General features: G+C 41.3%; 1 protein-coding gene across 1 annotated transcript in view; it reads right to left on the minus strand.

Moving 5' to 3' along the window:
- The window catches only part of NFASC (neurofascin), a gene marked incomplete in the record, with an annotated part of 207,251 nt that overhangs the window by 103,753 nt on the left and 76,780 nt on the right, over window positions 1–26,718 (minus strand). The window contains 4 exon segments of the mRNA XM_073615822.1: window positions 1,297–1,419; window positions 3,944–4,140; window positions 16,407–16,512; window positions 17,012–17,029. Of these exon segments, the coding sequence (XP_073471923.1) occupies window positions 1,297–1,419; window positions 3,944–4,140; window positions 16,407–16,512; window positions 17,012–17,029 (444 nt within the window).

Below are 26,718 nucleotides of genomic sequence, written 5' to 3' on the forward strand. Positions count from 1 at the left end.
TGGTCAATGCAGCCAGGCTATGCATTCCCAAACATTGGCGTTCTACCTGCGTTCCAACAATCAGGGAATGGCTTGCAAGAGTCTCCAAAACAAAAGAAATGAAAGAGCTTATCCATATCTCTCAGGACAGAGTGCATAAATTTACCGCTACCTGGGCATGTTGGACCCACTTTATAACCTCTGACAGATACCATCAGTATTCCTCCTAGGTCCCCCTGCAGATCTCGTAGCTGCAAATTGGGATATTTTTAATCAAAGAAGGGGGGGTGTGGGCTCACTCATCCCTGGGCTCATTCACCCCTGACCTCTATCCTTCCTGGTGTATATTTACTATTCTCTCTATTCCCCCCCTTCCTTTTTTTTCTTTTTCTCTATTCTTTCTTTCTTTTCTTGTATTGTCATTTATTTTATTTTATTCTATTGTGTTTGGCTTTTTCCTTTTCCCTTCCTTTTTCTCTCTCCTTGCTTCTCTCTACTCTCATTCTTCTTGTCTTTCTCTCTTTCTCCCTGTCTCAAAGGATCTTTCCTCTCCCGGCTCTCCCCATCCTGTCTCTTCTACTATCAGTCTTCTTATAGCCCCATATATTACAGTCAAACATGAATGATAATACTTGATGATTGCTACGTCTCATGATGCTCAGCATATATGCTCTATGGGGAATCAGTACACACTGTATTTTTGCCAGGATTGGCTCAATAACCCATCTCCTCCTCTGGTCTTACCGGGAGAGGATCCGGGGGGGGGGGGGGTAGTGTATACTGCAATAGAATCTTCCCCCCTAAGACGCTATTTCCCTGTACTTTGACATATCTCAGAATACCTTCCTTGATGACTTACTTTCGCAATGTTGCTTTAAGTGTTATGGATATCCTGTTATGAGCTGATGATGTCATGTGACAACTGTTTACAATTGTCTGTACTTTTTTTGTTATTATACTCAATAAAATCTTTATGGGAAAAAAAAATTAGGTTTTGGAGTGGGCTAGTCGGGTTATCTTTGTGTAATAATACATTTTTTGATGATCTAAGTCATTTAAGTGTGACAAATATGCAAAAAAAAATCAGAAAGGGGACAAATACTTTTTCACAGCATTGTATCTCAATATTCATGTGTTTGACAGCCTTTCCAATCCTTTTATTTCAAGGATTTGAACTTCTGATACATTAACCTAAATTAGAAACTACAAAATCTGGTATTAAGATTTACTAAACTATTTTTATTAACACAATACAGTACTTTTAAATGTCCTCACAGTCTAATAGTTGAAACACACATACTAGCCTCTCCCACTTACAGCTGCTCATCCAGAATATGACTGGAGGAGGGAGACCAGGAGGAGGGTTGCATTGCAGAATGAGAGATGCCCCTTCATTTACAACAACCGGATCTAAATTTTCTTTTGGCCATAGTGGAGATCCTGTGAAATAAAGGCATGTGGCAAGGTTATGAGATATATTAAGATAGCAAGATATTTGAGATGCACTTTCATACATGGATAAATATTAAATCATTGAGTATTTTAGAATAACCTAGGCATTTTGTTTTTATAAGAATAAAAAAATCCAACATTTGAAAATTTGAATGTCCAGTATTTAATAAATAAAATAGGTTGAAATATATACAGTATCTCACAAAAGTGAGTACACCCCGCACATTTTTGTAAATATTTTACTATATCCTTGCATGTGACAACACAGAAGAAATTACACTTTGCTACAATGTAAAGTAGTGAATGTACAGCTTGTATAACAGTATAACAGAAACGTCATTTAGCTGCGGCACTGTTCTACACATCACACAGATGCGCCACTTTACAGGCAGACTAAGGGGATTCCCATAGGCACGATATTTATCATTTATATATTTATGGCAATAACTTGCATATAAGACTTTAAAATAAGCACTTTTGATTTTTAATATTCGTGTCCCATGGACTTTAATAGGGTTTGCATGTTCGCTATAACTTTTTGCCTGTTCGGATGTCCTGGTGCGAACCGAACTGCGAGGTGTTCGACCCATCCCTAATAGCAATGTACATTATCTCACAAAAGTGAGTACACCCTCACATTTTTTCAAATATTTTATTATGTCTTTTCATGTGACAACACTGAAGAAATGACACTTTGCCACAATGTATAGTAGTGAGTGTACAGCTTGTATAACAGTGGAAATTTGCTGTCCCCTCAAAATAACCCAACACACAGCCATTAATGTCTAAACCACTGGAAACAAAAGTGAGTACACTCCTAAGTGAAAATGTCAAAACTGGGCCCAAAGTGTGTCAATATTTTATGTGGCCACCATTATTTTCCAGCACTGCCTTAACCCTCTTGGGCATGGAGTTCGCCAGAGCTTTACAGGTTGCCACTGGAGTCCTCTTCCACTCCTCCATGACAATATCATGAAGCTGGTGGATGTTAGAGACCTTGTGCTCCTCCACCTTCTGTTTGACGATGCCCCACAGATGCTCAATAGGGTTTAGGTCTGGAGACATGCTTGGCCATTCCATAACCTTTACCCTCAGCTTCTTTAGCAAGGCAGTGGTTGTCTTGGAGGTGTGTTTGAGGTTGTTATGTTGGAATACTGCCCTGCGGCCCAGTCTACGAAGGGAGGGGACCATGCTCTGCTTCAGTGTGTCACAGTACATGTTGCCATTCATGGTTCCCTGAATGAACTTGACACTCCCACCACCACACTTGTCTTTGTACTCCTCACCCGGTTGCCTCCACACACACTTGACATCATCTGAAGTTTATCTTGGTCTCATCAGACCACAGGACATGGTTCCAGTAAACCATGTCCTTAGTCTGCTTGTCTTCAGCAAAATGCAGGCTTTCTTGTGCATCATCTTTAGAAGAGGCTTCCTTCTGGGACTACATCCATGCAGACCAATTTGATGCAATGTGCAGCGTATGATCTGAACACTGACAGGCCGACTCCCCACCCCTTCAACTTCTGCAGCAATGCTGGCAGCACTCATACATCTATTTCCCAAAGACAACCTCTGGATATGACACTGAGCATGTGCACTCAACTTCTTTGGTCAACCATGGCGAGGCCTGTTCTAAGTGGAACCTGTCCTGTTAAACCATTGTATGGTCTTGGCCACCGTTCTGCAGCTCAGTTTCAGGGTCTTGGCAATCTTCTTATAGCCTAGTCTTTATGTAGAGCAACATTTTTTTTTCAGGTCCTCAGAGAGTTCTTTGCCATAAGGTGCCATGTTGAACTTCCAGTGACCAGTATGAGTGAGAGTAATAACACCAAATTTAACACACCTGCTTCCCATTCACACCTGAGACCTTGTAACACTAACAAGTCACATGACACCGGGTAGGAAAAATGGCTAATTGGGCCAAATTTGGACATTTTCACTTGGGGTTGTATTCACTTTTGTTGCCAGCGGTTTAGACATTAATGGCTGTGTGTTGAGTTATTTTGAGGGGACAGCAAATTTACACTGTTATACAAGCTGTACTCTCACTACTTCACATTGTAGCAAAGTGTCATTTCTTTGGTGTTGTCACATGAAAAGATATAATAAAATATTTACAAAAATGTGAGGGGTGTACTCACTCTTGTGAGATACTGTATAGTATATCATTCATTTCTTCATAATTTACTGGAGAAGCCCCAGTGGATAAGAATCTGTTGCTGGATCAGTCACTTAATGCCATATATTGTAAAACACTGCTGTTGGTGCTATAAAATTGTGAATAATAATAATAATATTATACTGAGGAGCAATAGGGACATGCAATAACATAAATACAATATGCCTGTATATATAAATCTGGCTTTTAGAGGAAATACTTTCTACATCTATGCTTTTACAGAATGGGTTACTGGAGCTGTTTAAGCATAAAGCAAGAAAACACATTTCTTAGTTTGATATAAATTACTGAGTTTTTCCCTGACTCTGTATCTCAGAACTGGGAACTTACTAGAAACCTGAAGTAAGATTTTATTCGAAAGAGCTGTCCCATGCTGGTTGCGAGCAAAGCACTGATACTCCCCTTCATAATCTTCTGGTCTACCACCCCCATAAATGTCTATGACAAGGGTTCCTGCACGTCTGCGAAATGAAACTTTTGGATCCTTAGCAACATTGTAAAATTTTCCATTCCTGGTCCATGTAAATCTGGAAGAAAAAAAAAATCAGTAGAATATAGGTAGATAGACAGTCAGACAAAATACATACTATAGGTAGATCTGTAAATATTATTTGGTATTATTATTATTTATTTGTACTTTACACAGACACAGGAAATTCCTCAATATACTTATGTTCTACCAGATGTCACTTTCTGCAACAGCTGCACCAGTTAGCTAAATAACCTACATAAAGAATGTATGTGTAGCGCTCATGTGGCATGGGATAAAAATCTATTTTGTTTCAAACAATTTAAAGTTAACATTTAATCCCTCAGCTCCTCCTTTCCCATCTTATCAACATGCTAAATACATTTTGAAAATAAAAACATTCCATTTTAATTATATATCTTATTTTAGACACAGTCATTTCATCACTGGGTCCCTAAAACAACGCTGCCTTATTATGCCTCTCAAAAGCTCTCATCTCTGATTCAAACAGTAGGCTTCCACTTGGGAGGAGTTATGTAAATATCAAAATACCTTTAAATTGGATGTAAACCCGAAAAAAATAATTTTAATTAAGGCTTGCAGTATATTTCATATCATCTGTGCCCAGTCTTGCCAGAGAGAGTTAATCCAGCTCTGAGCAGTCCTCTTATCTTTTTTCAGTGAGATAAAAATGGACAGAGAAATAGGAGTCCTTCTCCTCCTTGCTATGTGTGGCAGGTGATTTACATATCTCATGCACGAGCCTGAGAGAGACATTCTGTGTACTTCAGATCCCCTCCTCCTTTCTTCTCCAGCTCTCCCAGGATTGGCTGCTCAACACCTCAGCGTGATTGGGCATGCTGAAGTCATGTGGTGACCTTTCTGGGTTTTGACTGGATGTTAGTGATCATAGCAGAAGTTCAGTGTAAGAAATACACAGGAGAAAATGCATGTTGACAAGCGGAGTGTAGAGGTGCGTGGGGAGTCTACTGACATCACAACTCCACCCACCGAGCTCCAGACAACAGACCCACCCACAGAAGCTGCAGTTTTTCAGGTCTCATAACAGACACAGGGGAGACAGGTAAGGATACATGCAGGAGGCATGTATATCCTTATAGATAACCACTATGGCAGTAGTTTAGAAAGGATAAAAGTGGTTTAGATCCACTTTAACCACTTCTGGACCACCGCACGCCGATATACGTCCTTACTTTGAAGAGGGATATCTTTGTTATGGCAGCAGCTAGCTGCCATAACCCTGGTATCCTCTTCTTCGGTGTGCGGTCTGGTTTCCGATAATAGAGGTCTCTGCAGGGGATTTGCCGCAATATCACTTTTATCGGCGGTGGGAAAGGGCCCCCCCTCCTGCCGCTCTCCGGTGCCCTCCACCGCTTACTAGAGCTGTCGGTAGCAGCGGAGGCGATCGGATCCTTGTCCTTACTGGGTATGGAGACGAGTGAGGGGAAGATGGCCCCCACCCATCTCCATACCATTGCAGGGCGGAAGCGACATCAAAACGTCACTTCAGCCCATAATAATAAAAGTGACACCATTTTTTTAAAAAGAACAGTGTCAAAATAAAAAATAAAAAGGTAAAATAAATAAGAAACATTTTTTTAAATACGCTCCGTCCCACCGAGCTCGCGCGCAGAAGCGAACGCATACATGAGTAGCACCCGCATATGAAAACGGTGTACCACACATGTGAGGTATCACCGCGATTGGTAGAGCAAGAGCAATAATTCTAGCCATAGACCTCCTCTGTAACTCAAAACATGCAACCTGTAGAATTTTTTTTAAATGTCGCCTATGGAGATTTTTAAGGGTAAAAGTTTGTCGCCATTCCACGAGCAGGCGCAATTTTTAAGCGTGACTTGTTGGGTATTAATTTACTCGGCGTAACATTATCTTTCACAATATAAATTAAAATTGGGCTAACTTTACTGTTGTCTTATTTTTTTTTTTTTGTTTCATATAATTTTATTGTCAAAAAACAAGGCAAGAACAGTATACTATGACAGAAAAGGAAACCGATACAATCGGAACATAAAAGGTATATAATTTTCACAATAGATTATTGCAAAATCAACATTTAATCATTACGTAAAGGTAATCCATTAGTACATGTAGCTTTCAGTGAATGTACATAGCAGATTAAACGATTGTAGGATGAATAAAAGAAACTTTAGCAATTTAAAGAATCCTTAAGAGAACTCTCAAGGGGTCTACGTTTTGGAGTAAGAAAATCTAAAGGAGCAGATCCACATCCCCAGCACCCCTAATGGGATCATGCTGTGCGAGGGATGTGGCCTTGGAGTCATGTCATGTTGTGTTAATATTGTTGATCTATTCAGAAATATAGTCTTGTACTCCATGTTTGGTATGAGATTATATATTTGACATATCTGTCAGGGCATTGGGAATTTCGTGGTAAATAAGGAAGGAAGGGATGGGGAGGGGGGGGGGATATGACGTAGAGGAGTCCAGACTTCGGTCTTATAGGTGAGGATTGAAAAATTATCGGATAGCAAACATGTGTTAGCCATTCGTGGGTATTCAGCTATTTTATTCTCAGGATGTCAAGAAAGGGATAGTTGAGGGTCAAGTGTGTAGTAGTGTGCACAGGTAAGTAAGGAGGGCAGATCATGTGTATCATGAGCGGGTATTACAAATAATGTTATAGGAGTTTAGTCCTTGTGGGATGTGGTTAGGAGGTGTGGAGAAACTCTTTATATTTCAAGGTTTCTTTGAAGTGTATCCAACAGGCCCACGTCTTTATGTATTTTGTTGTGTTTTCTTTAGTTTGGTGTATTAAGTCTTCCATCTCTGATATCTTTTCTATCCGTTTCAACCAATCTGCTATTGTGGGTGGGAGTGGTGTTCCGCCAATATAGTGGTATGCATTGTTTAATAGCATTTACTAAATGAAGCATTAGAGATTTTTTTATAGGTGGAACGAGGAATCGATGTGTGATGTAATAGATATTGAGCTGGCGTGAAGTCTAAGTTGTATGTCGTAATGTGAGATATGGTCTCATCAATCTTCTCCCAGAATGATTTTATATGTTTGCAATCCCACCAGATATGGATTAGGGAACCCACTTCAGAGTTACATCTCCAGCACATTGGTGATATCGATGGTTGATAGAGGTGAATTTTGTCTGGTGTGTGGTACCATCTCGAATAAATTTTGTAGTTATTTTCTTGTGCGGAAACGTTTACGGAGCCTTTGTGAATATGTTCATAAATGCGTTCCCAATCTTCTGAGCGTAAATCTATCTGTAGTTCCCGTTCCCATCTCTGGTTAATTGAACTGGATTTGGGATCATAAGCATTAAAAAGAAACAAATAAACCGAAGAAATTAGATGTCTTTGAGGTTCTGTACTGGAGCATAAAATTTCAAAGGGGGTTTGGTCTCTATACCATTGCGTAATAGGTCCGTTGCTTTTCAAGAAATGTCTAATTTGTAGAAATTTGTAAAAAGGGATGTTATATTCTGGAAAATGAGACGCTAAATCACAAAAAGGGAGCATAACATCGTTATGAAAAAATTGGTAGGCTTTTGGTGATTTTGGCGTGTGTTCAGGAGTCGGATGTAAGAGTGATAAGCCAGGGGGAAAAGCTGGGTTATCATTAACAGGGGTCATTGGGCCTGGTGTGGGATTCCATTTGAGCGTGTGGGATATTGTTTTGAATACGTGAAGTGTGGGGCCCGTTAATGGATGTGTCGAGCGTTCTTTAGGTATAGATTGAGCTGTAATCCATGGTAGGTGTGAGAGAGGGATTTTTGCAAAAGAATCCTCAATAGAAATCCAGTCTTTAGATTGATTATGGATGTGCCAGTCAATTATTCTAGTGAGGTGGCATGCTGAGTAGTATTTATGGATGTCAGGAAGGCCTAAGCCGCCCATCATTTTGGGAAGAGTCATTTGGTTCCAGCTTAGTCTTGGGGACTTGGAGGCAAAAATGAAATTTCTGCAGATTTTATTGTAAGTCACGAAGAATGATGGAGGTAGTTTAATTGGTACGGTTTGCAATATGTATAATATCCTGGGTAAGATATTCATCTTCAGGATGGCAATTTGTCCAAACCAGGAGAATTGTTTCAAAGTCCATTTATTTAGATCTTTTTGGATATTTCTTAGAATTGTCAGATAATTCTTGTCATATAGTTCTGTCAAGTTTGATGGGATATTTATACCTAAATAAGTTAGAGCTTGGGGTTCCCAACTAAAAGGAAAATTATTTTTGCATTGGTTGACCACCATCGACGGGAGGGAAATGTTAAGTGCTTTGGATTTCGTGAAGTTAATTTGCAGGTTAGATATGTTATGGAAAAGGGTAAAGTCTCGGAGCAGATTGGGTAAGGAGATCAAAGGGTCTGAGAGAAAAAGGAGGATATCGTCTGCATAAGCCGCAATTTTGTAGGTTTTGTTACCAATATTTATGCCTTTGATGTTGGAGTTAGCCCTAAGTTTGCATAGAATGGGTTCTAGAGTGAGTATAAACAAGGTGATAAAGGGAATCCCTGACATGTGCCATTCGACACGGAGAAGGCGTTCAACAGGCGTCCGTTGACCCTCACTCTAGCCGAGGGGCATGTATATAGCATGGATATCAGTTGGACAAAATGATTGGGAAATCCCATAGTCTGCAGCGTTGCGAACATGTAGTCCCAAGACACTCTGTCAAACGCCTTCTCCACGTCTAGAGATAGAAAGAACCCTGGTTTAGAAGATGTTGACAGCCAGTGGTGGACGTTGATTGCTTTTTGGGTATTATCCCTAGCTTCTCTACCAGGAATGAATCCTACCTGATCAAGGGAAATCAAGTGAGGGAGGAGAGGGAGTATGCAGTTAGCCAGTATTTTGGCGTATAGTTTAATGTCCACATTGAGGAGGGAGATAGGTCTATAGTTAGAAACTATCTTTTCATCTTTATCGGGTTTTGGTATTAATGTAATATGTGCTTCTAGTAGTTCTTTGTGTGTTTGTGGTGAGGAACATAGTGAGTTAAACGTCTTGGTGAAGTATGGGATAATTGTTTCTTGAAAAGTTTTGTAGTAGCTTACAGTCAGTCCGTCTGGACCTGGGCTTTTTCCCGTCTTAAGTTGGTTCAAGGCTAAGTTAGTTTCCTCAGTATTGATAGGACTATCTAAACCTATCGTGTCTTCTGGAGTAAGAGATACTGAGCAATATTGCGAGAGGAAATCTTTGATGGCCTCTTGTCTGTTTGAGGTGGGGCCAGTCGTGGTCGTGGGGGGTAGATTATACAGTTTGGAGAAGTATTGTACGAATTGAGTGGAAATATCTTCTGGGGAGACAAAGATGTTGCCGTTAGGGTCTGTGATTTTATGTATGGCATTTTCCCTGACTTATTTGCAAATTCATAAAATAGTTTCTGTGTTAAAATATATTTACGTTTCAGTGTTTTGCCTAATTCTTCCTTTAGTTCTTCCCTAGCTTTTAGAAGTTGTTCGAGCGTTTTAGTGGCTAAAGATAGTTTATGGGCCTTTTCCAGAGAGTGAATTTTAGCAGATAAACTGACAATATGATTTCGTCTGAGTTTAGCTCTGGCCGCAGCAAGGGAGATGAGTTCTCCTCTTATTACACATTTATGTGCAGCCCAGACAGTAGCTGGTGAGGAGTCCTCGGAGGTATTTTCTAAGAAGTATTGCGTAAGGCGGGTGGTGAATTTTTGTGTGACTTCAGGGTCTGTTAAAAGAGAATTATCAAGATGCCAGATCGAATTTGTGATACGAGTTTTTGGTAGAGTTAGGGTAATATTGATGGGGTTATGATCTGAGATCACCATAGGATCTATGGTTGCTTTCGTAAGGAGTGTGAGATCGTTCTGGGAGATATAAAGGTGGTTGATTCTAGTGTATTTGTTGTGGGGAGGTGAATAAAATGTGAAGTCTCGATCCTGTGGATGTAACGTACGCCATGTATCGTGTAGAGTTAATTCTCGTACTTGTTTTTTGATAGCTGTCAGGGCTCTATATGGCATGGAGGTTGTTCCACTAGAAGAGTCTTGGGTCGGATTTAATGCTACATTAAAGTCTCCACCAACAATGAGGATTCCAGTGTGAAATTCAGTGAGTAAGTGCAACGTGTTTCGAAAAAAGGGGACTTGTTGTTTGTTAGGGGCGTAAATGTTGGCGAGAGTAATGGGTCTGTCGTGTATTGTGCCTTTAAGGAACAAGTATCGTCCGTTAACATCTTGTTTGATGTCAGAGATATGTAGGGGGCAGATTTTCGCTATTAATATGGCAACTCCTTTGGATTTGGAACTGTCAGTGGTGGCGTGGTATACTTTTGGGAAGTAATGATTGTATAGTTTGGGAATGTTATCGGAGCGGAAATGGGTTTCCTGAATGAACACTATTTGGGTTTTGCTTTTCTGAAGTGTGTAAAGTAGTTGGGATCTTTTCTCAGGGGTGTTTAAGCCTTGTATATTGATTGAACATAGCTTAACTTGCGAGCATGGTGTTTGTCTGAGAGAATTGGTCAGATCAGGAGTGTTGCTGTCTGTCATGATATGTAGAAGAGTGGTGTGGTAAGCGAGGAGAGTTTTGATAGTAATTACCCTCAATTAGTGTTAAGTCGTGGTTGCGTATCCGTGTAATGAGAGGGGATCAGATAGAGTGGGGGAAGGGGAGGTAATGAACTAACCTGTTCTATAACTAGAGAGGTTAGGCAGGTACAGTGAGTAACCAGTGATGTCTAGCCTCAACACTAGCTTAGCACCAATTAACAACACTGAGTGGGGGTTGGTAAGGACCTAACAACGAAGAAACTTCTGTACAGCGAAGCAGGTAGTCTGCCGTTACCATCCAATGGAGCTATGAAGTGGAGGTTGTATTTAGTAGGGGGGTTAATATTTTGTCAAAATGAATATGGAAGATGTTATCGATTGAGTTATTTGTACATTAATTTAGTTATTGATATGAAGATTTGCTATTTGGATTATATTGTATATCACATGTGAGCCTATCTGTCGAATAGTAGGAGCGCCAGGTGTAAAGAAATGCGGTAATCAGGATGGTGTAGTGTTATCCGCGCGTTAAATATGTATTCATAGGAAATATAGACGGCAGGTATTATATATAAAGAACAAGTGATAGGTAATAAAATATGATCGTCGATCGAATAGTTATAAAATTCCTCAGTAAGATAAGGAAGTTAAATTTAATGGATGTTGAAAACCATTAGCATAACATATATGAACCTCAGAACATATGCATCAATAACGAAAAAACACGTAAACCACGTAAAGTTTAGAACCTGTAGTTTATCAAAGTTGTAATTGTAGATACTAGGGTAAACTATATTGTAAAGTAATTCCTCATAACTCACTACCTTGTCTCAGCTGTCATTGTCACCCGTGGCACTCATCTATGTATGAGTTAGGGGTGTATGTTATATCATTGAGGTGTTCCTTTACCATTCTGATAGGAGGTGGAGCAGAGGTCAGAGGGTATAGGCATAACATATGGTAATAGTTTGTAGCCATCAATGTGAATGGTCTAGCTAACTTATTGCTGAGTGCGGGTGTTGTAATGTGAAATAGGACTAGCCTATTCTAATCACTGAAGAGTGTAATTCAGAGTGTGTCTTATCGGTTCTCATTGCTTGTGGCCCGTAGATGTTATAAGAGTGAGCAAGCAATGGGAATAAGATGGAGGAGAAATGTGGTAGTTCTGAATGATGTGTAGTGAAGAAAACTGAAGAGAAGTATTATGCACCTAAAGGTGAATAGTGAGGTTTATGATAGTATATCTGCTATGGAATTGTAGATGTGTGTCGGTTAGCCTATACTGTTAGCAATCTTTCTTATCTGTGAGCCCTGGTGTAGAAAACATGCACATCCCACTGTTATTATTCTAGAGGGCAGCAGTTACCCACCTCTTGTAGAAGCATGACATATTCATATCTATAGTAGATAGCTACTATACATCATTCAGAGTTCAAGTGTCTAGTCGTGTATGGAAGATTTGTGGAGAGCATGGTTAGTTCTGGCATCATTTAGAAGGACAAGTAATATCCAAGCAGTATCTAGGTAAAGCAAAAATTCACAATAAAGCTTACAGCCTTCTAGCGTGGGCATAAAAATCATCCTCCTCCATGTTGTGGGAACGAATGGCGAGTGAGGGAGTCCAGAGTGCTCGCGTCAGGAGTCAACAGGTTTTTATTTATGGTTACGTCCATTAAAGGGGGAGGAACAACATCTGCGGTCAGCAATATGTTTATAGAGTACCTCTAGTTAAAGTATCTGAATCATGGGTAGTCCTCCATATATTTAGCGATGGTAAGGAGCATTCTGTGCAATGCCAATGGTCTCTTAAACAGTAGAGAACAATCAACAACAGATGACATTGCATAACTGAGGGTTATGTAAATTAAGCCAGGGTCGTGGATAATTATTCAGTAGTCTCTTTGGGCCCTCCGGGCTCTTGGGGAGTCAGATTAATGATATCTGCGCGTCAGATCCTGGTGTGCGGTGTGAGATCTGGTGTAGGACGGAGATCTTCTCCTGCGGAATCGAGTATCCTGTTCTTCCAATGGTTCTTCTGTGGGTGTGCGTCTTCTTGCGGTGGGATGGCGGTAATCAGCATACCAGGTAGGAACCTCTACTATGGGGATGCCTAGGCTATTGCAAAATGGATGCAGATCCTCAGGCACTCTAAGTAAAGCTGTACGGCCTAAGTGACTAGCCGACAAACAAAAGGGGAATTCCCACCTATATTGTATTCCGTTTGCACGGAGGATTTCCAGGAGTGGTTTTAAATCTCTGCGGTGCTGTAGAGTAATACCTGACAAATCTTGGAAGATTTGGATGCGTGTTCCCTCATATAGCAGTTGTGGTGTGCTTCTTGCTTGTCGTAAGATTTCCTCCTTTAGCTTATAATCCACAAGGCAGCATATGATGTCCCTGGGGGGTTCGGATTCTCTGCCTCTGGGGCGTAGGGCTCTGTGGATTCTCTCCATATCTATCTTGGTCTGATGTGGTCTGTTGAGCAGGCTGTTAAATAGGTCAGTCACCGTGGGAGTCAAGTGTTCCGAGTCGATAGATTCGGGCATGCCTCTGATTCTAAGGTTATGGCGACGGCCACGGTTGTCAAGATCTTCGACATGGCGTTGTATTTCCCGCATTTGCAGAGTATGCGTGTCAATCTTTCTTGTCGCCTTACGGAGCACTGTATCATGTTGCGCTGTGGTTTTTTCAACATCATGAACCCTGTCTGTCAGCGCGTGGATGTCCAGTCTCAATTCAGCGATTGCGGCCGACAGAGTATCTTTAATGTCGGCGGCGATGGTCCTTAAGTCGTGTATATTGAGGTATGGTTGGTGATGACTTGCGTGTGTGTCCGCTTTTGGCGGGGGTGAGTTCTGTGGCGCGGGTATAGGTTCCGTCAGTGGAGGAGCTGAAGTGTGTGAGGATCTGAGGCAGGATGGTGCCATGTTGCTCCGCTGTGTCCTGAACAGTTCGGGGATAGTTTGACTGACACCGCTGTTCAGTTCACGAGGAGAGCGGGACCTTGAAGCTGAAGATTGTCAGGAAGCTGTCCCCATCTCTGCTGGCAAAATTAGAGTGTATGAACCTCCGGTAAAGGGGTCAATAGAATGGTAACGGCAGGAGCTATTCTCTCAAGCAGCCATCTTCTTGCTCGGCCAAACCAAGCCCCCCTCATTGTCTTATTTTTTAATTCAAAAAAGTGTATATTCTTTTTAAAAAAAACTGCATTTGTAAGACCGCTGCGCAAATACAGTGTGACAGAAAGTATTTCAATGACCGCCATTTTATTCTCTAGAGTGTTAGAAAAAGAAATGTATAATGTTTGGGGGTTCTAAATAATTTTCTAGCAAAAAAAAAACTTTTTTTAACTAGTAAACAACAAATCTCAGAAAGAGGCTCCCTCCTTAAGTGGTTAAAAAACTGAAATAAAAGTGGAGGTCCAGGAACAGTAAGGCTAAGAAGGAAAGTGCTAGGTGATGCTGGGTGACCTCTACCCAGAAAAGTAAGGTGGTTCTACCTGGCTTGCTGTAGCTTCTAATGCACACTGTGAGAAACTGTACACACTGTGCAGTAAAATCAGAGTAATCAAAAAGGATTTAAAATGCACTCCATATCAATTAGTTCACTCCTCCATCATTAAAAAATACATTTGCAATGTTTTCACCAACACATCCTATAAAGCTTAGGTAGCATGCTACATGTACTAAATCCATGCCTGTTACCTGTATTAAGTAGTATATGGCCATTAAAGGTCAATAAGTGGTTCAATGTATTGTTGCAAGCAAAGCACTGATATTTTGAATTGAATTGTTTTTAAATAAACATGGACAAAAAGAATCATGCAGGCTAGTTTATGAATTTGGGGAGGAAAAAAGATTTAAGGTTTTGGGATGCCCTACAGGAAGCTTTTTAAATTAAAGTGACCCTGCGTTTAGACTGCAAATTAAAGCATTTATATATTCTGAACAAGCAGTAAAAACACTTTAAAATAATCCTTTATTTACATCTGTAGCTATAGGCACTATGAAGTTCATCTTCAAAGTTCACAACAGAGAAACTGAAATCATAGATCTTTTTCTCTTTATTTTTTAGGATGCATAGAAACTTGGCTGTCTGCCAGCCTTCTAATGTAAGCAAACCCCACTTTAATCCTTGTTGTAATCTTTGGGTACATATATGAGGACAAATTTCTGTAAAGTACATGCAGATAGAGACACCAGTCATGCCTTGTTTCAAAGCTCTTTTACCGTTTGTTTAAGCCCAATTCCAGAATATTAGCACCCTCCCTCCCACCCCTCGACCAAACCGCTGGTGTGGAAACACCAATTTTACTTAACTGAAGTCACAGTCTTTACTACCAAGGGTGCGTCTTCAGGTGTTCACATCACTGCCTGCATGATGTGGACACCTCCTATTTGTGTCCTATTGGACACCTCCTTTTGGTATTAACTATTCCGGCTAAATAAAAATTGGTAAAGGAACTTTGATGAATTGCAGTCCATGTTTGGCAAGGATGAACTGTGCTCCATTCCATCGAAAAGTTGGACAAAAAAAAAAACCTCCTCTTTTTTGGATAGGGTCAAAGTTGTGGTGGTTGATTGTGGCCCAAAGTATCCTGAAGAGCTGGCCAGGGGTATAGCTCAGGGTGAAAAGAAAAATAGAGGGAGGCAGGAGAGCCCTTATAGTGTAATAAGTTAATTGAAAAACAGGGTGATTTGCTTTCAAAAGGAATAAAGACTATTGAGTTGTTCCACAGCAGGAAGAAAAAGTTAAAATTAGGCTTACATCTGTTGAGGTTGTGGTCACCCAAAAGGGTGGGGAACACACAACATTCCAAATGCGCAGGTGGAGAAAATCTGTCTCTATGCAGGGTCAATGTGGTCACTCTATGCCTTGGGGGTTCCCATCCTGGGTTCTCAGACAGGTGTAGGAAACAAAAAGAGTAATCATCTCAAAAACCCCCATCAGTAGTCCAATCTGCAAAGGCCCCTGAAGTAGCATCTCTAAGAATTGGAAAGACTAGTCTACTTTGCTTAAATATCAGATTTTTTTTCATTTCACCAGATAAATGTCTGCCAATTTTTAGAAACACCATTTTGGGCGCCTCTACTGATCGGACCACTGAAAGGCTTTTTTGCGCTGATTCCTCTTTTTTGGTTACATACTCCTGTTCAAGACCTGTGAGTCCTTACTATGTTCTACCAAGCAAATATAGAATATAAAATACACACACACACACATATACACTATATACACATTTCTGAATTTAATGTAAACTTAAATACAGGAAAAAAATGTCTTTAAAGTGGAGTTCCACCTAAGAATGTAACTTCCACTTAAGGTACTTGTGACCCCCTGACATGCCACATTTGGCATGTAATTTTTTTTGGGGGGAGCAGGTACCTAGTTTTCACAGGTACCCAGCTCCCACTTCCTCTCCTGGCGCTGTGGCACCGAGCGGAAGTTCACCTCTCCCCCCTCCCTTCCTGCAATCTTCTGGGACATGTCACAGGTCCCAGAAGATTGCCCGGCCATTCACAATGCACAGCGTGGCTCGCGCATGCGCAGTGCACTTTCCCGGTTGTGAAGCCACAGCCAGGCTCCCACACTTGCAATGCCGGCGCCGCAGAGAATAGGGGGAGAGAAGCAAGGCTTCGGAGGGCCGCATCACTGGACCGTGGAACAGGTCAGTGTCTGTTTATTAAAAGTCAGTAGCTACACTTTTTGTAGCTGCTGACTTTTAAATGGGTGGAACTTTGCTTTAACTGGTCTGATCTCATATTACTTTTTTATTTACTTACGTCGGATGTGGATTTCCCTGAGCTTCACACTCAATGATGATGTTATCACGTGGATCAACAATATAATTTTTCACAGATTGCTTAGTAATGGTTGGCGGCTGAATAACTGTAGAATAAAAAAGGAAAAGTTAGAAAGTTAAACTAAGCTTTACTCCATGAAATTTTGACATTCCAAATCAATTTATAAACAAAACATAACCAAACATGAGCAACTTGGCAGACAACATTTAAATAAACAACAGTACATCTACAAATCTTTATTTGTCTTCTTTAAGGAAACCTGGCCCTTGGTATTTAGCCTTTTAGGTGCATAAATAGACATTAACATAAATATTTGTTCTGAATTCTCGTACCAATATGCTCAGCGTTATATATTTTATTCAGGTTATTATTAGGCGCCTTTTTGCATGCATAATGCTCATTTAAAAGAAAAAAACAAAGCTTGCCCAGTCATCCGAATTTTCATTTTGTTATCACTGGCCTAGTTAACAAACACGTGATAACAGTATGACAATTTTTAAACAATCATGCAGCTAGACAAGTATCTCTGTGTATTTTCACTTTGCGGCAAATAAAAACAAATTTGTCTCCTAAATGAAACTTACGCTCTCGTTGAATGATTGCTGTTAATTTCCATGACAGCAAATAGAAAGTTGAAGAAGAGATAAAGTTAGTAAAACAAAAATACATAAATTATGTAATGTACAAGTATTGCTGCGAGCTATCACAAAAATCTAATGTGGCAACTTTTTAAAATAGAGATCTTGACTTTCATACTAAGAGGCCTATAGTTGTTTGCTTACCTTGTCCAATGTTTTATTGTGATTACATCCAACCCCTCCCTACACACACACACACACACACACCATGTTTGTTATGTTTTTCTTTGCAGAGCATATTTAAACTGCCTTTTACCTCAGGTGGGACACTGGAAAACTAGATCAAAGCCCCTCCATCCAGGACAGCGCACTGCCAGTTCACCAAAAGAAAAAGCACTTGCTAATATAAACTAATATTATCCCTTATCATTGAGAGAGGCAATGGGCCTGTGAAAAGTTGGTATTAAAGCGTTTGTTACCCCAACACTTCCTATTCCTGACATGTGGTTGCTGTACCATGTACTGAGAAAGTATCCTGTTTTCTTTGTATGCTTCCTTTATGTGGAATCTCTGGTGTTTCTACCAGTCCCTCTGCTTCTCTATTAAAACTGGCCACACTAAGCAGGAGAGCACACTGTGGTCAGTTCAGTGGCACCTATCAGTGCCACCTATCAGTGCCCTTCAGTGCCGCCTATGAATGCCCATCAGTGCCACTTATCAGTGCAGCCTCATCAACCTGTTTGCTAAATTTTATAACAAACTATGTAACTGTTTTTTTTTTGTTTTTTTTAATTGTATGTCATTTTTTGTTTGTTGAGCAAAAAATTAAAACCCCAGTGGTGATTAAATACCACCAAAAGAAAGTTCTGTTCCTGTGAAAAAAAAGATAAAAATGTCATATGGGTACAGTGTAGCATGGCCGTGCAATTGTCATTCAAAGTGCGACAGCACTGAAAGCTGAGAATTGGTCTGGGCAGGAAGGGGGTAAAAGTGCCTAGTAAGCAAGTGGTTAAAGCGTTTGTTACCCCAACACTTCCTATTCCTGATATGTGGTTGCTGTACCATGTACCATGAGAAAGTATCCTGTTCTCTTTTTATTGCTTCCTTTATGTGAAATCCCTGGTGTTCCTGGCAGTCCCTCTGTTCTCCCACTAAAATTGAGGACACTAAGCAGGAGAACACACTGTGGTCAGTTCTCTAGCTATGCTGGGATCTCTCTCCTCCAATGATCAGACTTGTCCTGACACGCCCCCGCTGCACAGCCATTCATTGGAAAGCTCAGTGTGCTGCTGCTTCTCCTCCTCTCTGCTGTTATGCAGCTGAGATCAGAGGGAATAAAAATAGAAACAAGGTATATATAATTTTTTTTATATATCTATACACAAATGCTTTGCCTTTCATTTCTATTTTAAACTGAATGGGTTGTTTTACAAGGTGATTGTTTACAATCACTTTAAGTTGGTACTGAGGAGAGGTGGTGGGGATGGAAACTACACTTTTAAGAATTACAAATTGCATGCAAAAAATTGTAAACACGCACATACAGTGGATATGACAAAACTATACACCCCTGTTAAAATGTCAGGTTTCTGTAATGTAAAAAAATTAGACAAACATAAATAATTTCAGACCTTTTTCCACCTTTAATGTGACTTATAAACTGTACAACTCAGTTAAACATCAAACTGAAATCTTTTAGGTGGAGGGAAGTAAAAATAAAAAAAAATAATATGGTTGCATAGGTTTGCACACCCTTAAACTAATACTTTGTTGAAGCACCTTTTGATTTTATTACAGCACTCAGTCTTTTTTGGTATGAGTCTATCAGCATGGCACATCTTGACTTTGCAATATTTGCCCAATCTTCTTTGCAAAAACACAACAAATCTGTCAGTATGCGAAGGCATCTCCTGTGCACAGCCCTCTTCAGATCACCCCACAGATTTTCAATGGGGTTCTGTCAGGGCTGGGCTCAGCGCTCCCTTCTTTGAGTTCATGCTGCTCAGTTGTCAGCTAATTGCCAGTACGCTTCATTCTACAGTGACTCACCCTTGATCATATCCTGCTCGTTAACAAGCCCTGCTGGCTATTTAAGCTGCCTGGATTAGATCTCCTGTGCCTTCACCTTGGTCAACATATCTAGAGACTCTGCTGGTTTCCTGTTGAAGACTTGCCTGGCTGACGTCCCTTCTGGTTCCTGATCCTGTCTGCTGCTTTGACTATGCTGATCTCTGGCTCCCTGATTTCCTGGCTTTTTCTGACTAGCCGATTTGGTTACTGAACCCTGGCTATGTTTTGACTACATTTACTATTTGCACCATTTTCCTTCTACTGGTGAAGCCATTCCTTTGTCGATTTGGATGTATGTTTTGGGTCATTGTCATGGTAAAAGATGACGTTCCTCTTCATGTTCAGCTTTCTAGCAGAAGCCTGAAGGTTTTGTGCCAAAATTGACTGGTATTTAAAACTGTTCATAATTCCCTCTACCTTGACTAAGGCCCCTGTTCCAGCAAAAGAAAAACAGCTCAAAAGCACGATGCTGCCACCACCATGTTTCACTGTGGGTATGGTGTTCTTTTGGTGATGTGCAGTGTTGTTTTTACGCCAAACATATCTTTTGGAATTATGGCCAAAAAGTTCAACCTTAGTTTCATCAGACCATAACACATTTTCCCACATGCTTTTAAGAGACCTTAGATGTTTTTGCAAAATTTAGCTGGACTTGGATGTTTTTCTTTGTAAGAAAAGGCTTTTGTCTTGTTACTCTACCCCATAGCCCAGACATGAAGAATACGGGAGATTGTTATCACATGTACCACACAGCCAGTACTTGCCAGATATTCCTGTAGCTTCTTTAATATTGCTGTAGGCCTCTTGGCAGCCTCCCTGACCAGTTTTCTTCTTGTCTTTTCATCAAATTTTGGAGGGACGTCCAGTTCTTAGTAATATCACTGTTGTGTCATATTTTCTCCACTTGATGATGTCTGTCTTCACTGTGTTCCATGGTATATCTAATGCTTTGGTCTTTCTTTTTTAACCTTTTCCTGAGTGATACCTTTTAACAATGAGATCACTCTGATGCTTTGGAAGCGCTCTGCAGACCATGGCTTTTGCTGTAGGATGTGACTAAGAAAATGTCTTGAAAGACCTACTAGAACAGCTGAACTTTATTTGGGGTTAATCAGAGACACTTTAAATGATGGCAGGTGTGTACTGACTTCTATTTAACATGCGTTTGAATGTGGTTGCTTAATTCTGAACACCGCTACATCCCCAGTTATAAGAGGTTGTGCACACTTATGAAACCACATTATTTTAGTTTTTATTTTTACTTCCCCCCGCTAAAAGATTTTAGTTTATTTTTTAATTGAGATGTACAGTTTTTAGGTCACCTTAAAGGTAGAAAAAGTTCTGAAATTATTTTCTGTCTCATTTTTTACATCACAGAAACCTGACATATTAACAGGGGTGTGTAGACTTTTTATATCCACTGTATATGAAGACAAATAATTTAGCCATGAAATTAAAGTGAATTAAAGTGGACAACATAAAAAAATTAGGAGTACATTTTTTTTTTAAAAAGTGCGGGAGGGAGTTAGAGGTAACTTGGAAAAAAACTGTTTAGCATTAGTAATGTAGCCCTTAGGTATGGTTTGGGAGAAATTGGCCAGCCGCTGGAATGTTTTACATGAGCAAGAATAGGCCTGTATGTTGAGACACAAGGCACAGGCAGGTGTTTACCTACAAAAAAAAACAAGAGCATCAGCTCTCAGAGATGTGTGTACAAATTGTGTAGTGGCAGGACAGTATGGAATCTGCAGTAACAGGCCCAAATTCTGAGACTTAATGCATAGGCAGGTGTTTTCCTACAGAATAAGGAGCATTAGCACTTAAGCCTGGTACACACGGCCTGAAAATCAGCTGGTATCAGCCGGTTCAACAGAAATATTGGCCCATGTATACCAGCCTGTCTGACAGAAGCTGGCTGAATGGCAGGCCTCTGTCGAACAGGCATGCTGGAAAACCAGCATCCGATCGGCATCCAATCAGTGCTGGCAGCCATTGGCTGCCAGCGCTGACTGGTGTGTGTTCTAGAGTTAGCACAGTGAGCTCCTCCAGAGCTTTTTTTTCATACAGTTTTTTTTCATACATCCTGCTCGGTTGAAAGAAAAAAAAACGCGCCCTAGATATGTGTGTTTAAAATTGTGCAGTGTCAGGGCAGTATGGCTTCAGAAAGAACCGTAAAAAAACCAAAAAAAAAACCAACTTAGAGCATTTGCTGTCATATAGAGTAAAAACTGACCAGTGGCCAAACAGTTTTACATGTTTTACTTCAGTGACAACAGGCTCAAATACAGAAATACAAGGCGTAGGCAGATGTTTTCCTACAAAAAAGATGCTATTTTTCAGATACAGCTGTGTAAAAATTGTGAAAACAGGGCCAAATGTTGAAACGGAAGGCATAGAGTGGTATCTCCAAAATAAATAAATAAATAAATAAAATGTAGGCTCTCAGGTACAAATGTTTAACTACTTTAAGACTGGGCCTCTTTTTTAGATGTGGTATTTACAAGTTAAAAACTGTTTTTTTTTTTTGCTAGAAAATTACTTAGAACCCCCAAACAATATACATTTTTTTTCTAACATTCTAAAGAATTAAATGGCGGTCGTTGCAATACTTTCTGTCACACCGTATTTGCGCAGCGGTCTTACAAGTGCACTTTTTTTTTTTTTAAATCATTTTTAAATTAAAAAATAAGACAACAGTAAAGTTAGCCCAATTTTTTTTATTGTATTGTGAAAGATAATGTTATGCTGAGTAAATTGATACCCAACATGTCATGCTTCAAAATTGCGCCCGCTCGTGGAATGGCGACAAACTTTTACCCTTAAAAATCTCCATAGGCGACATTTAAAAAATTCTACCGGTTGCATGTTTTGCGATACAGAGGAGGTCTAGGGCTAGATTTATTGCTCTCGCTCTACCGATCGCGGTGATACCTCACATGTGTGGTTGAACACTGTTTTCATATGCGGGCACTACTCACGTATGCATTTGCTTCTGCACGCGAGCTCGGCAGGACGGGGCGAGTTTAAAAAATGTTTTTTTCTTATTTATTTTACCTTTTACTCTTTATTTTTACACTTTGAAAAAAAAAAAAAGTGTCACTTTTATTCCTATTACAAGGAATGTAAACATCCCTTGTAATAGAAAAAAAGCATGACAGGACCTCTCAAATATGAGATCTGGGGTCAAAAAGACCTCAGATCTCATATTTACACTAAAATGCAATAAAAAAAAATAAAAAAAATAGCCCCTCTCCCTCCACCGATAAAAATTATCTTGCGGCGAATCCGCCGCAGAGACCACTTTTATCTTGTAGCCGACCGCTGGCCGAACACAGGGATACCGGGGTTATGGCAGCTAGCTGCTGCCATAACAACGATATCTGTCCCCAAAGTAGGGACGTACATCGGCAAGTGGTTAAAAATTGTGCAGTAGCAGTACAATTTGGCTTCAGTGAGAACAGAGCCAAATGTTAAAGCAGAACTTCAGTCATTTTTTCATCTTTCCATCTATTAAATTTTCAGTTTTTTTACCTTTGTATAGTAAAACATTTTTTTTCTTCCAGTAAATACCTTATACAGCCCACTTCCTGTTTCTTGTCACTCTCGTGAGAGTTTGCCAGAAAGGGAGGGGGGATGAGTCATAAAAGGGCCAATGAGAGTTGCAGAGCTGGAGGTGTGTGTCTGTGTAAATCCAGGAAGTGAACAGGCAGCAGCTTCAGCTGCCCACAGTTAAAATGATTGCAGCCAGACTTAGCCTCGGCTCACACCAGAGGCGGCACGACTTGCAGGTCGCCTCACCGAGGCGACCTGCACACGACTGCCCGGGCGACTTGCAAAACGACTTCTGTATAGAAGTCTATGCAAGTCGCCCCAAGTCACCCCCAAAGTCGTACAGGAACCTTTTTCTAAGTCGGAGCGACTTGCGTCGCTCCCCTTAGAACGGTTCCATTGTACTGAACGGGACGCTACTTGTCAGGCGACCTAGGTCGCCTGACAAGTCGTCCTAGTGTGAACCGAGCCTTAGTGGAGGGAGATTTCTGCAGCATATTTGGAAAGTACAGAATCACAGTATATATAAAATAATATGCAAAGTGGTTGGAAGGAAGCTTCATAATGGCAAAGATGTTTTTATTACAAATTATGTAAGCAGACTGCAGTCCCTCTTTAAAACAGAAGGTAAAGTGAAAAAATTAATGCATCAGCTAGTTTTTTTTTTTTTTGGCAAACAGGATGCAAAACAGGAGGAGGCAAAGTTTAGTCTTTTTCTTGTAAAATAGATGCTAAATGATTTAATCAGAGGTATCTGCAACAAGTTTTTGGTAATTCTCTGTGATCTAGGCCTGATTATTTTAATAAAATTAAGCTGGCCAATGACTGAGGACTGCTCAACTCACTGTCTGCCTCCATTTGCAAATGCCAGACTTCCACAGGGGGAAGATATAAGGACTGCATATCAATGTAATCTTCCTTCTGTAGCAAATTAGAAATGGAATGATCAGATAGATCTACCATCTCCCGATTTTGCATGGGTTTAGTGGGATTAGCTCAGGAAGAGAGTTCATCAAAAATTCTGGCAGAAAACTGGCTGCTCTGTGTCTAGGAGAAGATATATGATGCAGACTTTAAGTGAAGTGGATGAGTGGACCACTTTGTCCAAGAACAGTGCCTTGCCTCTGTTGTGTGTGGCCTACAACTAATTTATCCTACAGCATCTGTTTTCCCCTTACTACATTCATATGCAGCACCATTGCCTCTGCTTTTAGGCTTGGCTGTCATTTTTAGTTTTTGATGAGGTGCATGTCTTTAATCTAATGATGGAGGTAAGGTAAATTTGAGTTACCCGATGTCCTTTCGGTGCATACTTTTTGCACAATACAGTGGCATGCTGCAAAGAAAAGCAAGCTCCAAGAGCAGTTATACAGCAAGTGAATCAACACCTATTGACCAAATATATAAAACAATATACCCCCATATCAAATAAAAACCTTGCAGCAAAAATGCAGCTATGATAAATAAAAAATGTATGTTTGATTGGCTCCTGCTTAAATTGATCTATGTGTTTCTGTATTACTATTGTAGGAGAACAAGCTACTCTGGGGACTGGTGCTGGTGATGTTAAAGTTTCAATGTAATGTGTTGCAGTATGTAGAATCAAGCAGCCTCTAGATCAGGGGTAGGCAACCCCCGGCACTAGTGCCGCAAGTGGCACCCGAAGGCTCTTTTGCCGGCACTTGACTCCCTTCCCATCAGAAGAGCAGCGTAGCACAAGGAAGTGTCAGTGAGACACTAATGCATTCCAATTTCAGAAATCCCCACACCGCACCTGCACTGAGGGGGAGGCACTGTGCCCCCTCACATTGTAAAAGATGGGAAACATTGTTTGGTTCTCTAACTTTGCTGTAGCTGCGATCGTCAGCTTTTGTGATGGGGAAGAAATTGGGTGCAGTTCTGCTAAAGTTTGGTGGTCCCTGTTTCCAGGAGGAGGAGGACTGTCTTGGCCACTGCTAAAGCCAATCATAGTCCTGCTAGCCCCGTCCACCATCTGGAGGAAGATGACTCGTTTGGTTGCTACTACCAATCTCAGGGATTTCACTGTGATTGAGAAAACCACAATCAGATGACAGTTTGTGGAATTACTGTTGAGCTTCTGAGAACTTTGTTGAAATTATTTCTGAACCTTTGCGTCACTTACTACTGAACCCCTGCACTCTGTGTCCCTTTAAGCCACAGCCAGAATTCAGCGCAATGAAAATCGCACCCAACCACTTTTTCTCAGCTGCAGGGGCCCAACTAATGACCCTGCATACAAGCCCACTGCTTTCAGAAAAAGCCCCTGACCTGAGCTCATCACTGCGCATCCATTCCATATGCTTGTATGTGACATCTCATACAAGCACGTGGGCTGGATGCGAGAGGTGGATCAGCAGGGGGAGTGTGCCAGGACAGGTAGATGTGTCTCATCTCTGCTTCCTTTCACCACTCTGCATATCACGCATATCATAGATGAGAAGAGAGTTCAGCAGTGGAGCAGACAAGCAGGAGGGGTTCGGAGGTGGAACAGAAGAGCAGGAGGGTACAGCGGTGGGGCAGATGTGCAGGGAGGTACAGTGGTGAAAGAGATGAAAAGGGGGTACAGTGATGGGCCAGATGAGAAGGGGGTTCAGTGATGGGGCAGAAAAGCAGGGGGAGTAGAGCAGTGGGACAGATGTGAAAGGAGGTGTATTGGTGAGGCAGATGAGCAGGGGGTTACAGTAGTGGGGCAGGAGAGCAGGGGGAACAGAGGTGGGGCAGAAGAGCAGGGGGGTACAGAGGTGAGACAGATGTGCAGGAGGTACATTAGTGGGGTAGATGAGAAAGCGGGCTACAGTGGTGCTGCAGATGAGCAGATGGGTTCAATGTTAAGACAGATGAGAAGGTGATTCAGTAGTGAGACAAAAGAGCAGGGGGGTATGGCGGTTGGGCAGATGTGCAGGGAGGAACAGTAGTGGGGCAGATGAGAAAAGGGGTACATTGATGGGGCAGATGAGCAGGGGGGTTACAGTGGTGGGACAGAAGAGCAAGGGTGTACAGTGGTGGGGCAGATGTGCAGGAGGTAGAGTGGTGGAAGTGATGAGAAGGGGGTTCAGCGGTGGGACAGAAAGGCAGGGGGGTAAAGTGATGGGGCAGATGAGCAGGGGGTTACAGTGGTGGGATAGATGAGCAGGAGGGATTCAGTGTTGGGCCAGATGAGAAGGGAGTTACAGTGGTGGGAAAGATGAGCAGGGGGGTTCAGTGTTGGGGCAGTCGAATAAGAAGGTACATTGGTGGTACAGATGAGCAGGGTGTTACAGCGGTGAGACAGAGGAGCAGGGGGTACAGAGGTGGGGCAGAAGGCTGCAGAGGAGAAAGGAGGTACATTGGTGGAACACATGAGCAGGGGGTTACAGTAGTGGGGCAGAAGATCAGGGGGAACAGAGGTGGGACAGATGTGCAGGAGGTACGATCATGGGGCAGATGAGAAAGGGGGTTACGGTGGTGAGGCAGATCAGCAGATAAGTTCAGTTAGAGGTAAGCGAGAAATCCTGGACAGCCACACTCAAAAGTAAGTTCGATCTTTATTTAAATATCATCATAAAAATACATGCCACAGCATCACAAAGCAGGAAAGCGTTTAACACTATAGTCAGTGCTTAATCATAGCTATGATTAAGCACTGACTACAGCGTGAAATGCGTCAGCTTTCCTGCTTTGTGATGCCATGGCAGGTATTTTTATGATTATATTTAAATAAAGATCGAAGATTACTTTTGAGTGCGGCTGTCCAGGATTTCTCGCTTACCTCTCAATTACCAGCATTGCCTGCACCTGTTACTTCCAGCATGGAGAAAATGTTTGTTCCTCACAGACCTCTTTCAGAGCGGTGATATTTTTCTCTCTCAGGTAAGTTCAGTGTTAAGACAGATGGGAAGATGGTTCAGTGGTGGAGCAGATGAGCATGGAGATACAGTGGTGGGGCAGATGAGAAAGGGGGAACATTGGTGGGGCAGATGAGCAGGGGGTTACAGTGGTGGGACAGAAGAGCAGGGTGGTATGGTGGTGGGGCAAATGTACAGGGGGTTACAGTGGTGGGACAGATGAGCAGGGAGGTACAGAGGTGGGGCAGT

This window comes from Aquarana catesbeiana, linkage group LG02, assembly GCF_042186555.1.
Source record: "Aquarana catesbeiana isolate 2022-GZ linkage group LG02, ASM4218655v1, whole genome shotgun sequence".
In the NCBI taxonomy this organism is placed as follows: Eukaryota; Metazoa; Chordata; class Amphibia; order Anura; family Ranidae; genus Aquarana; species Aquarana catesbeiana.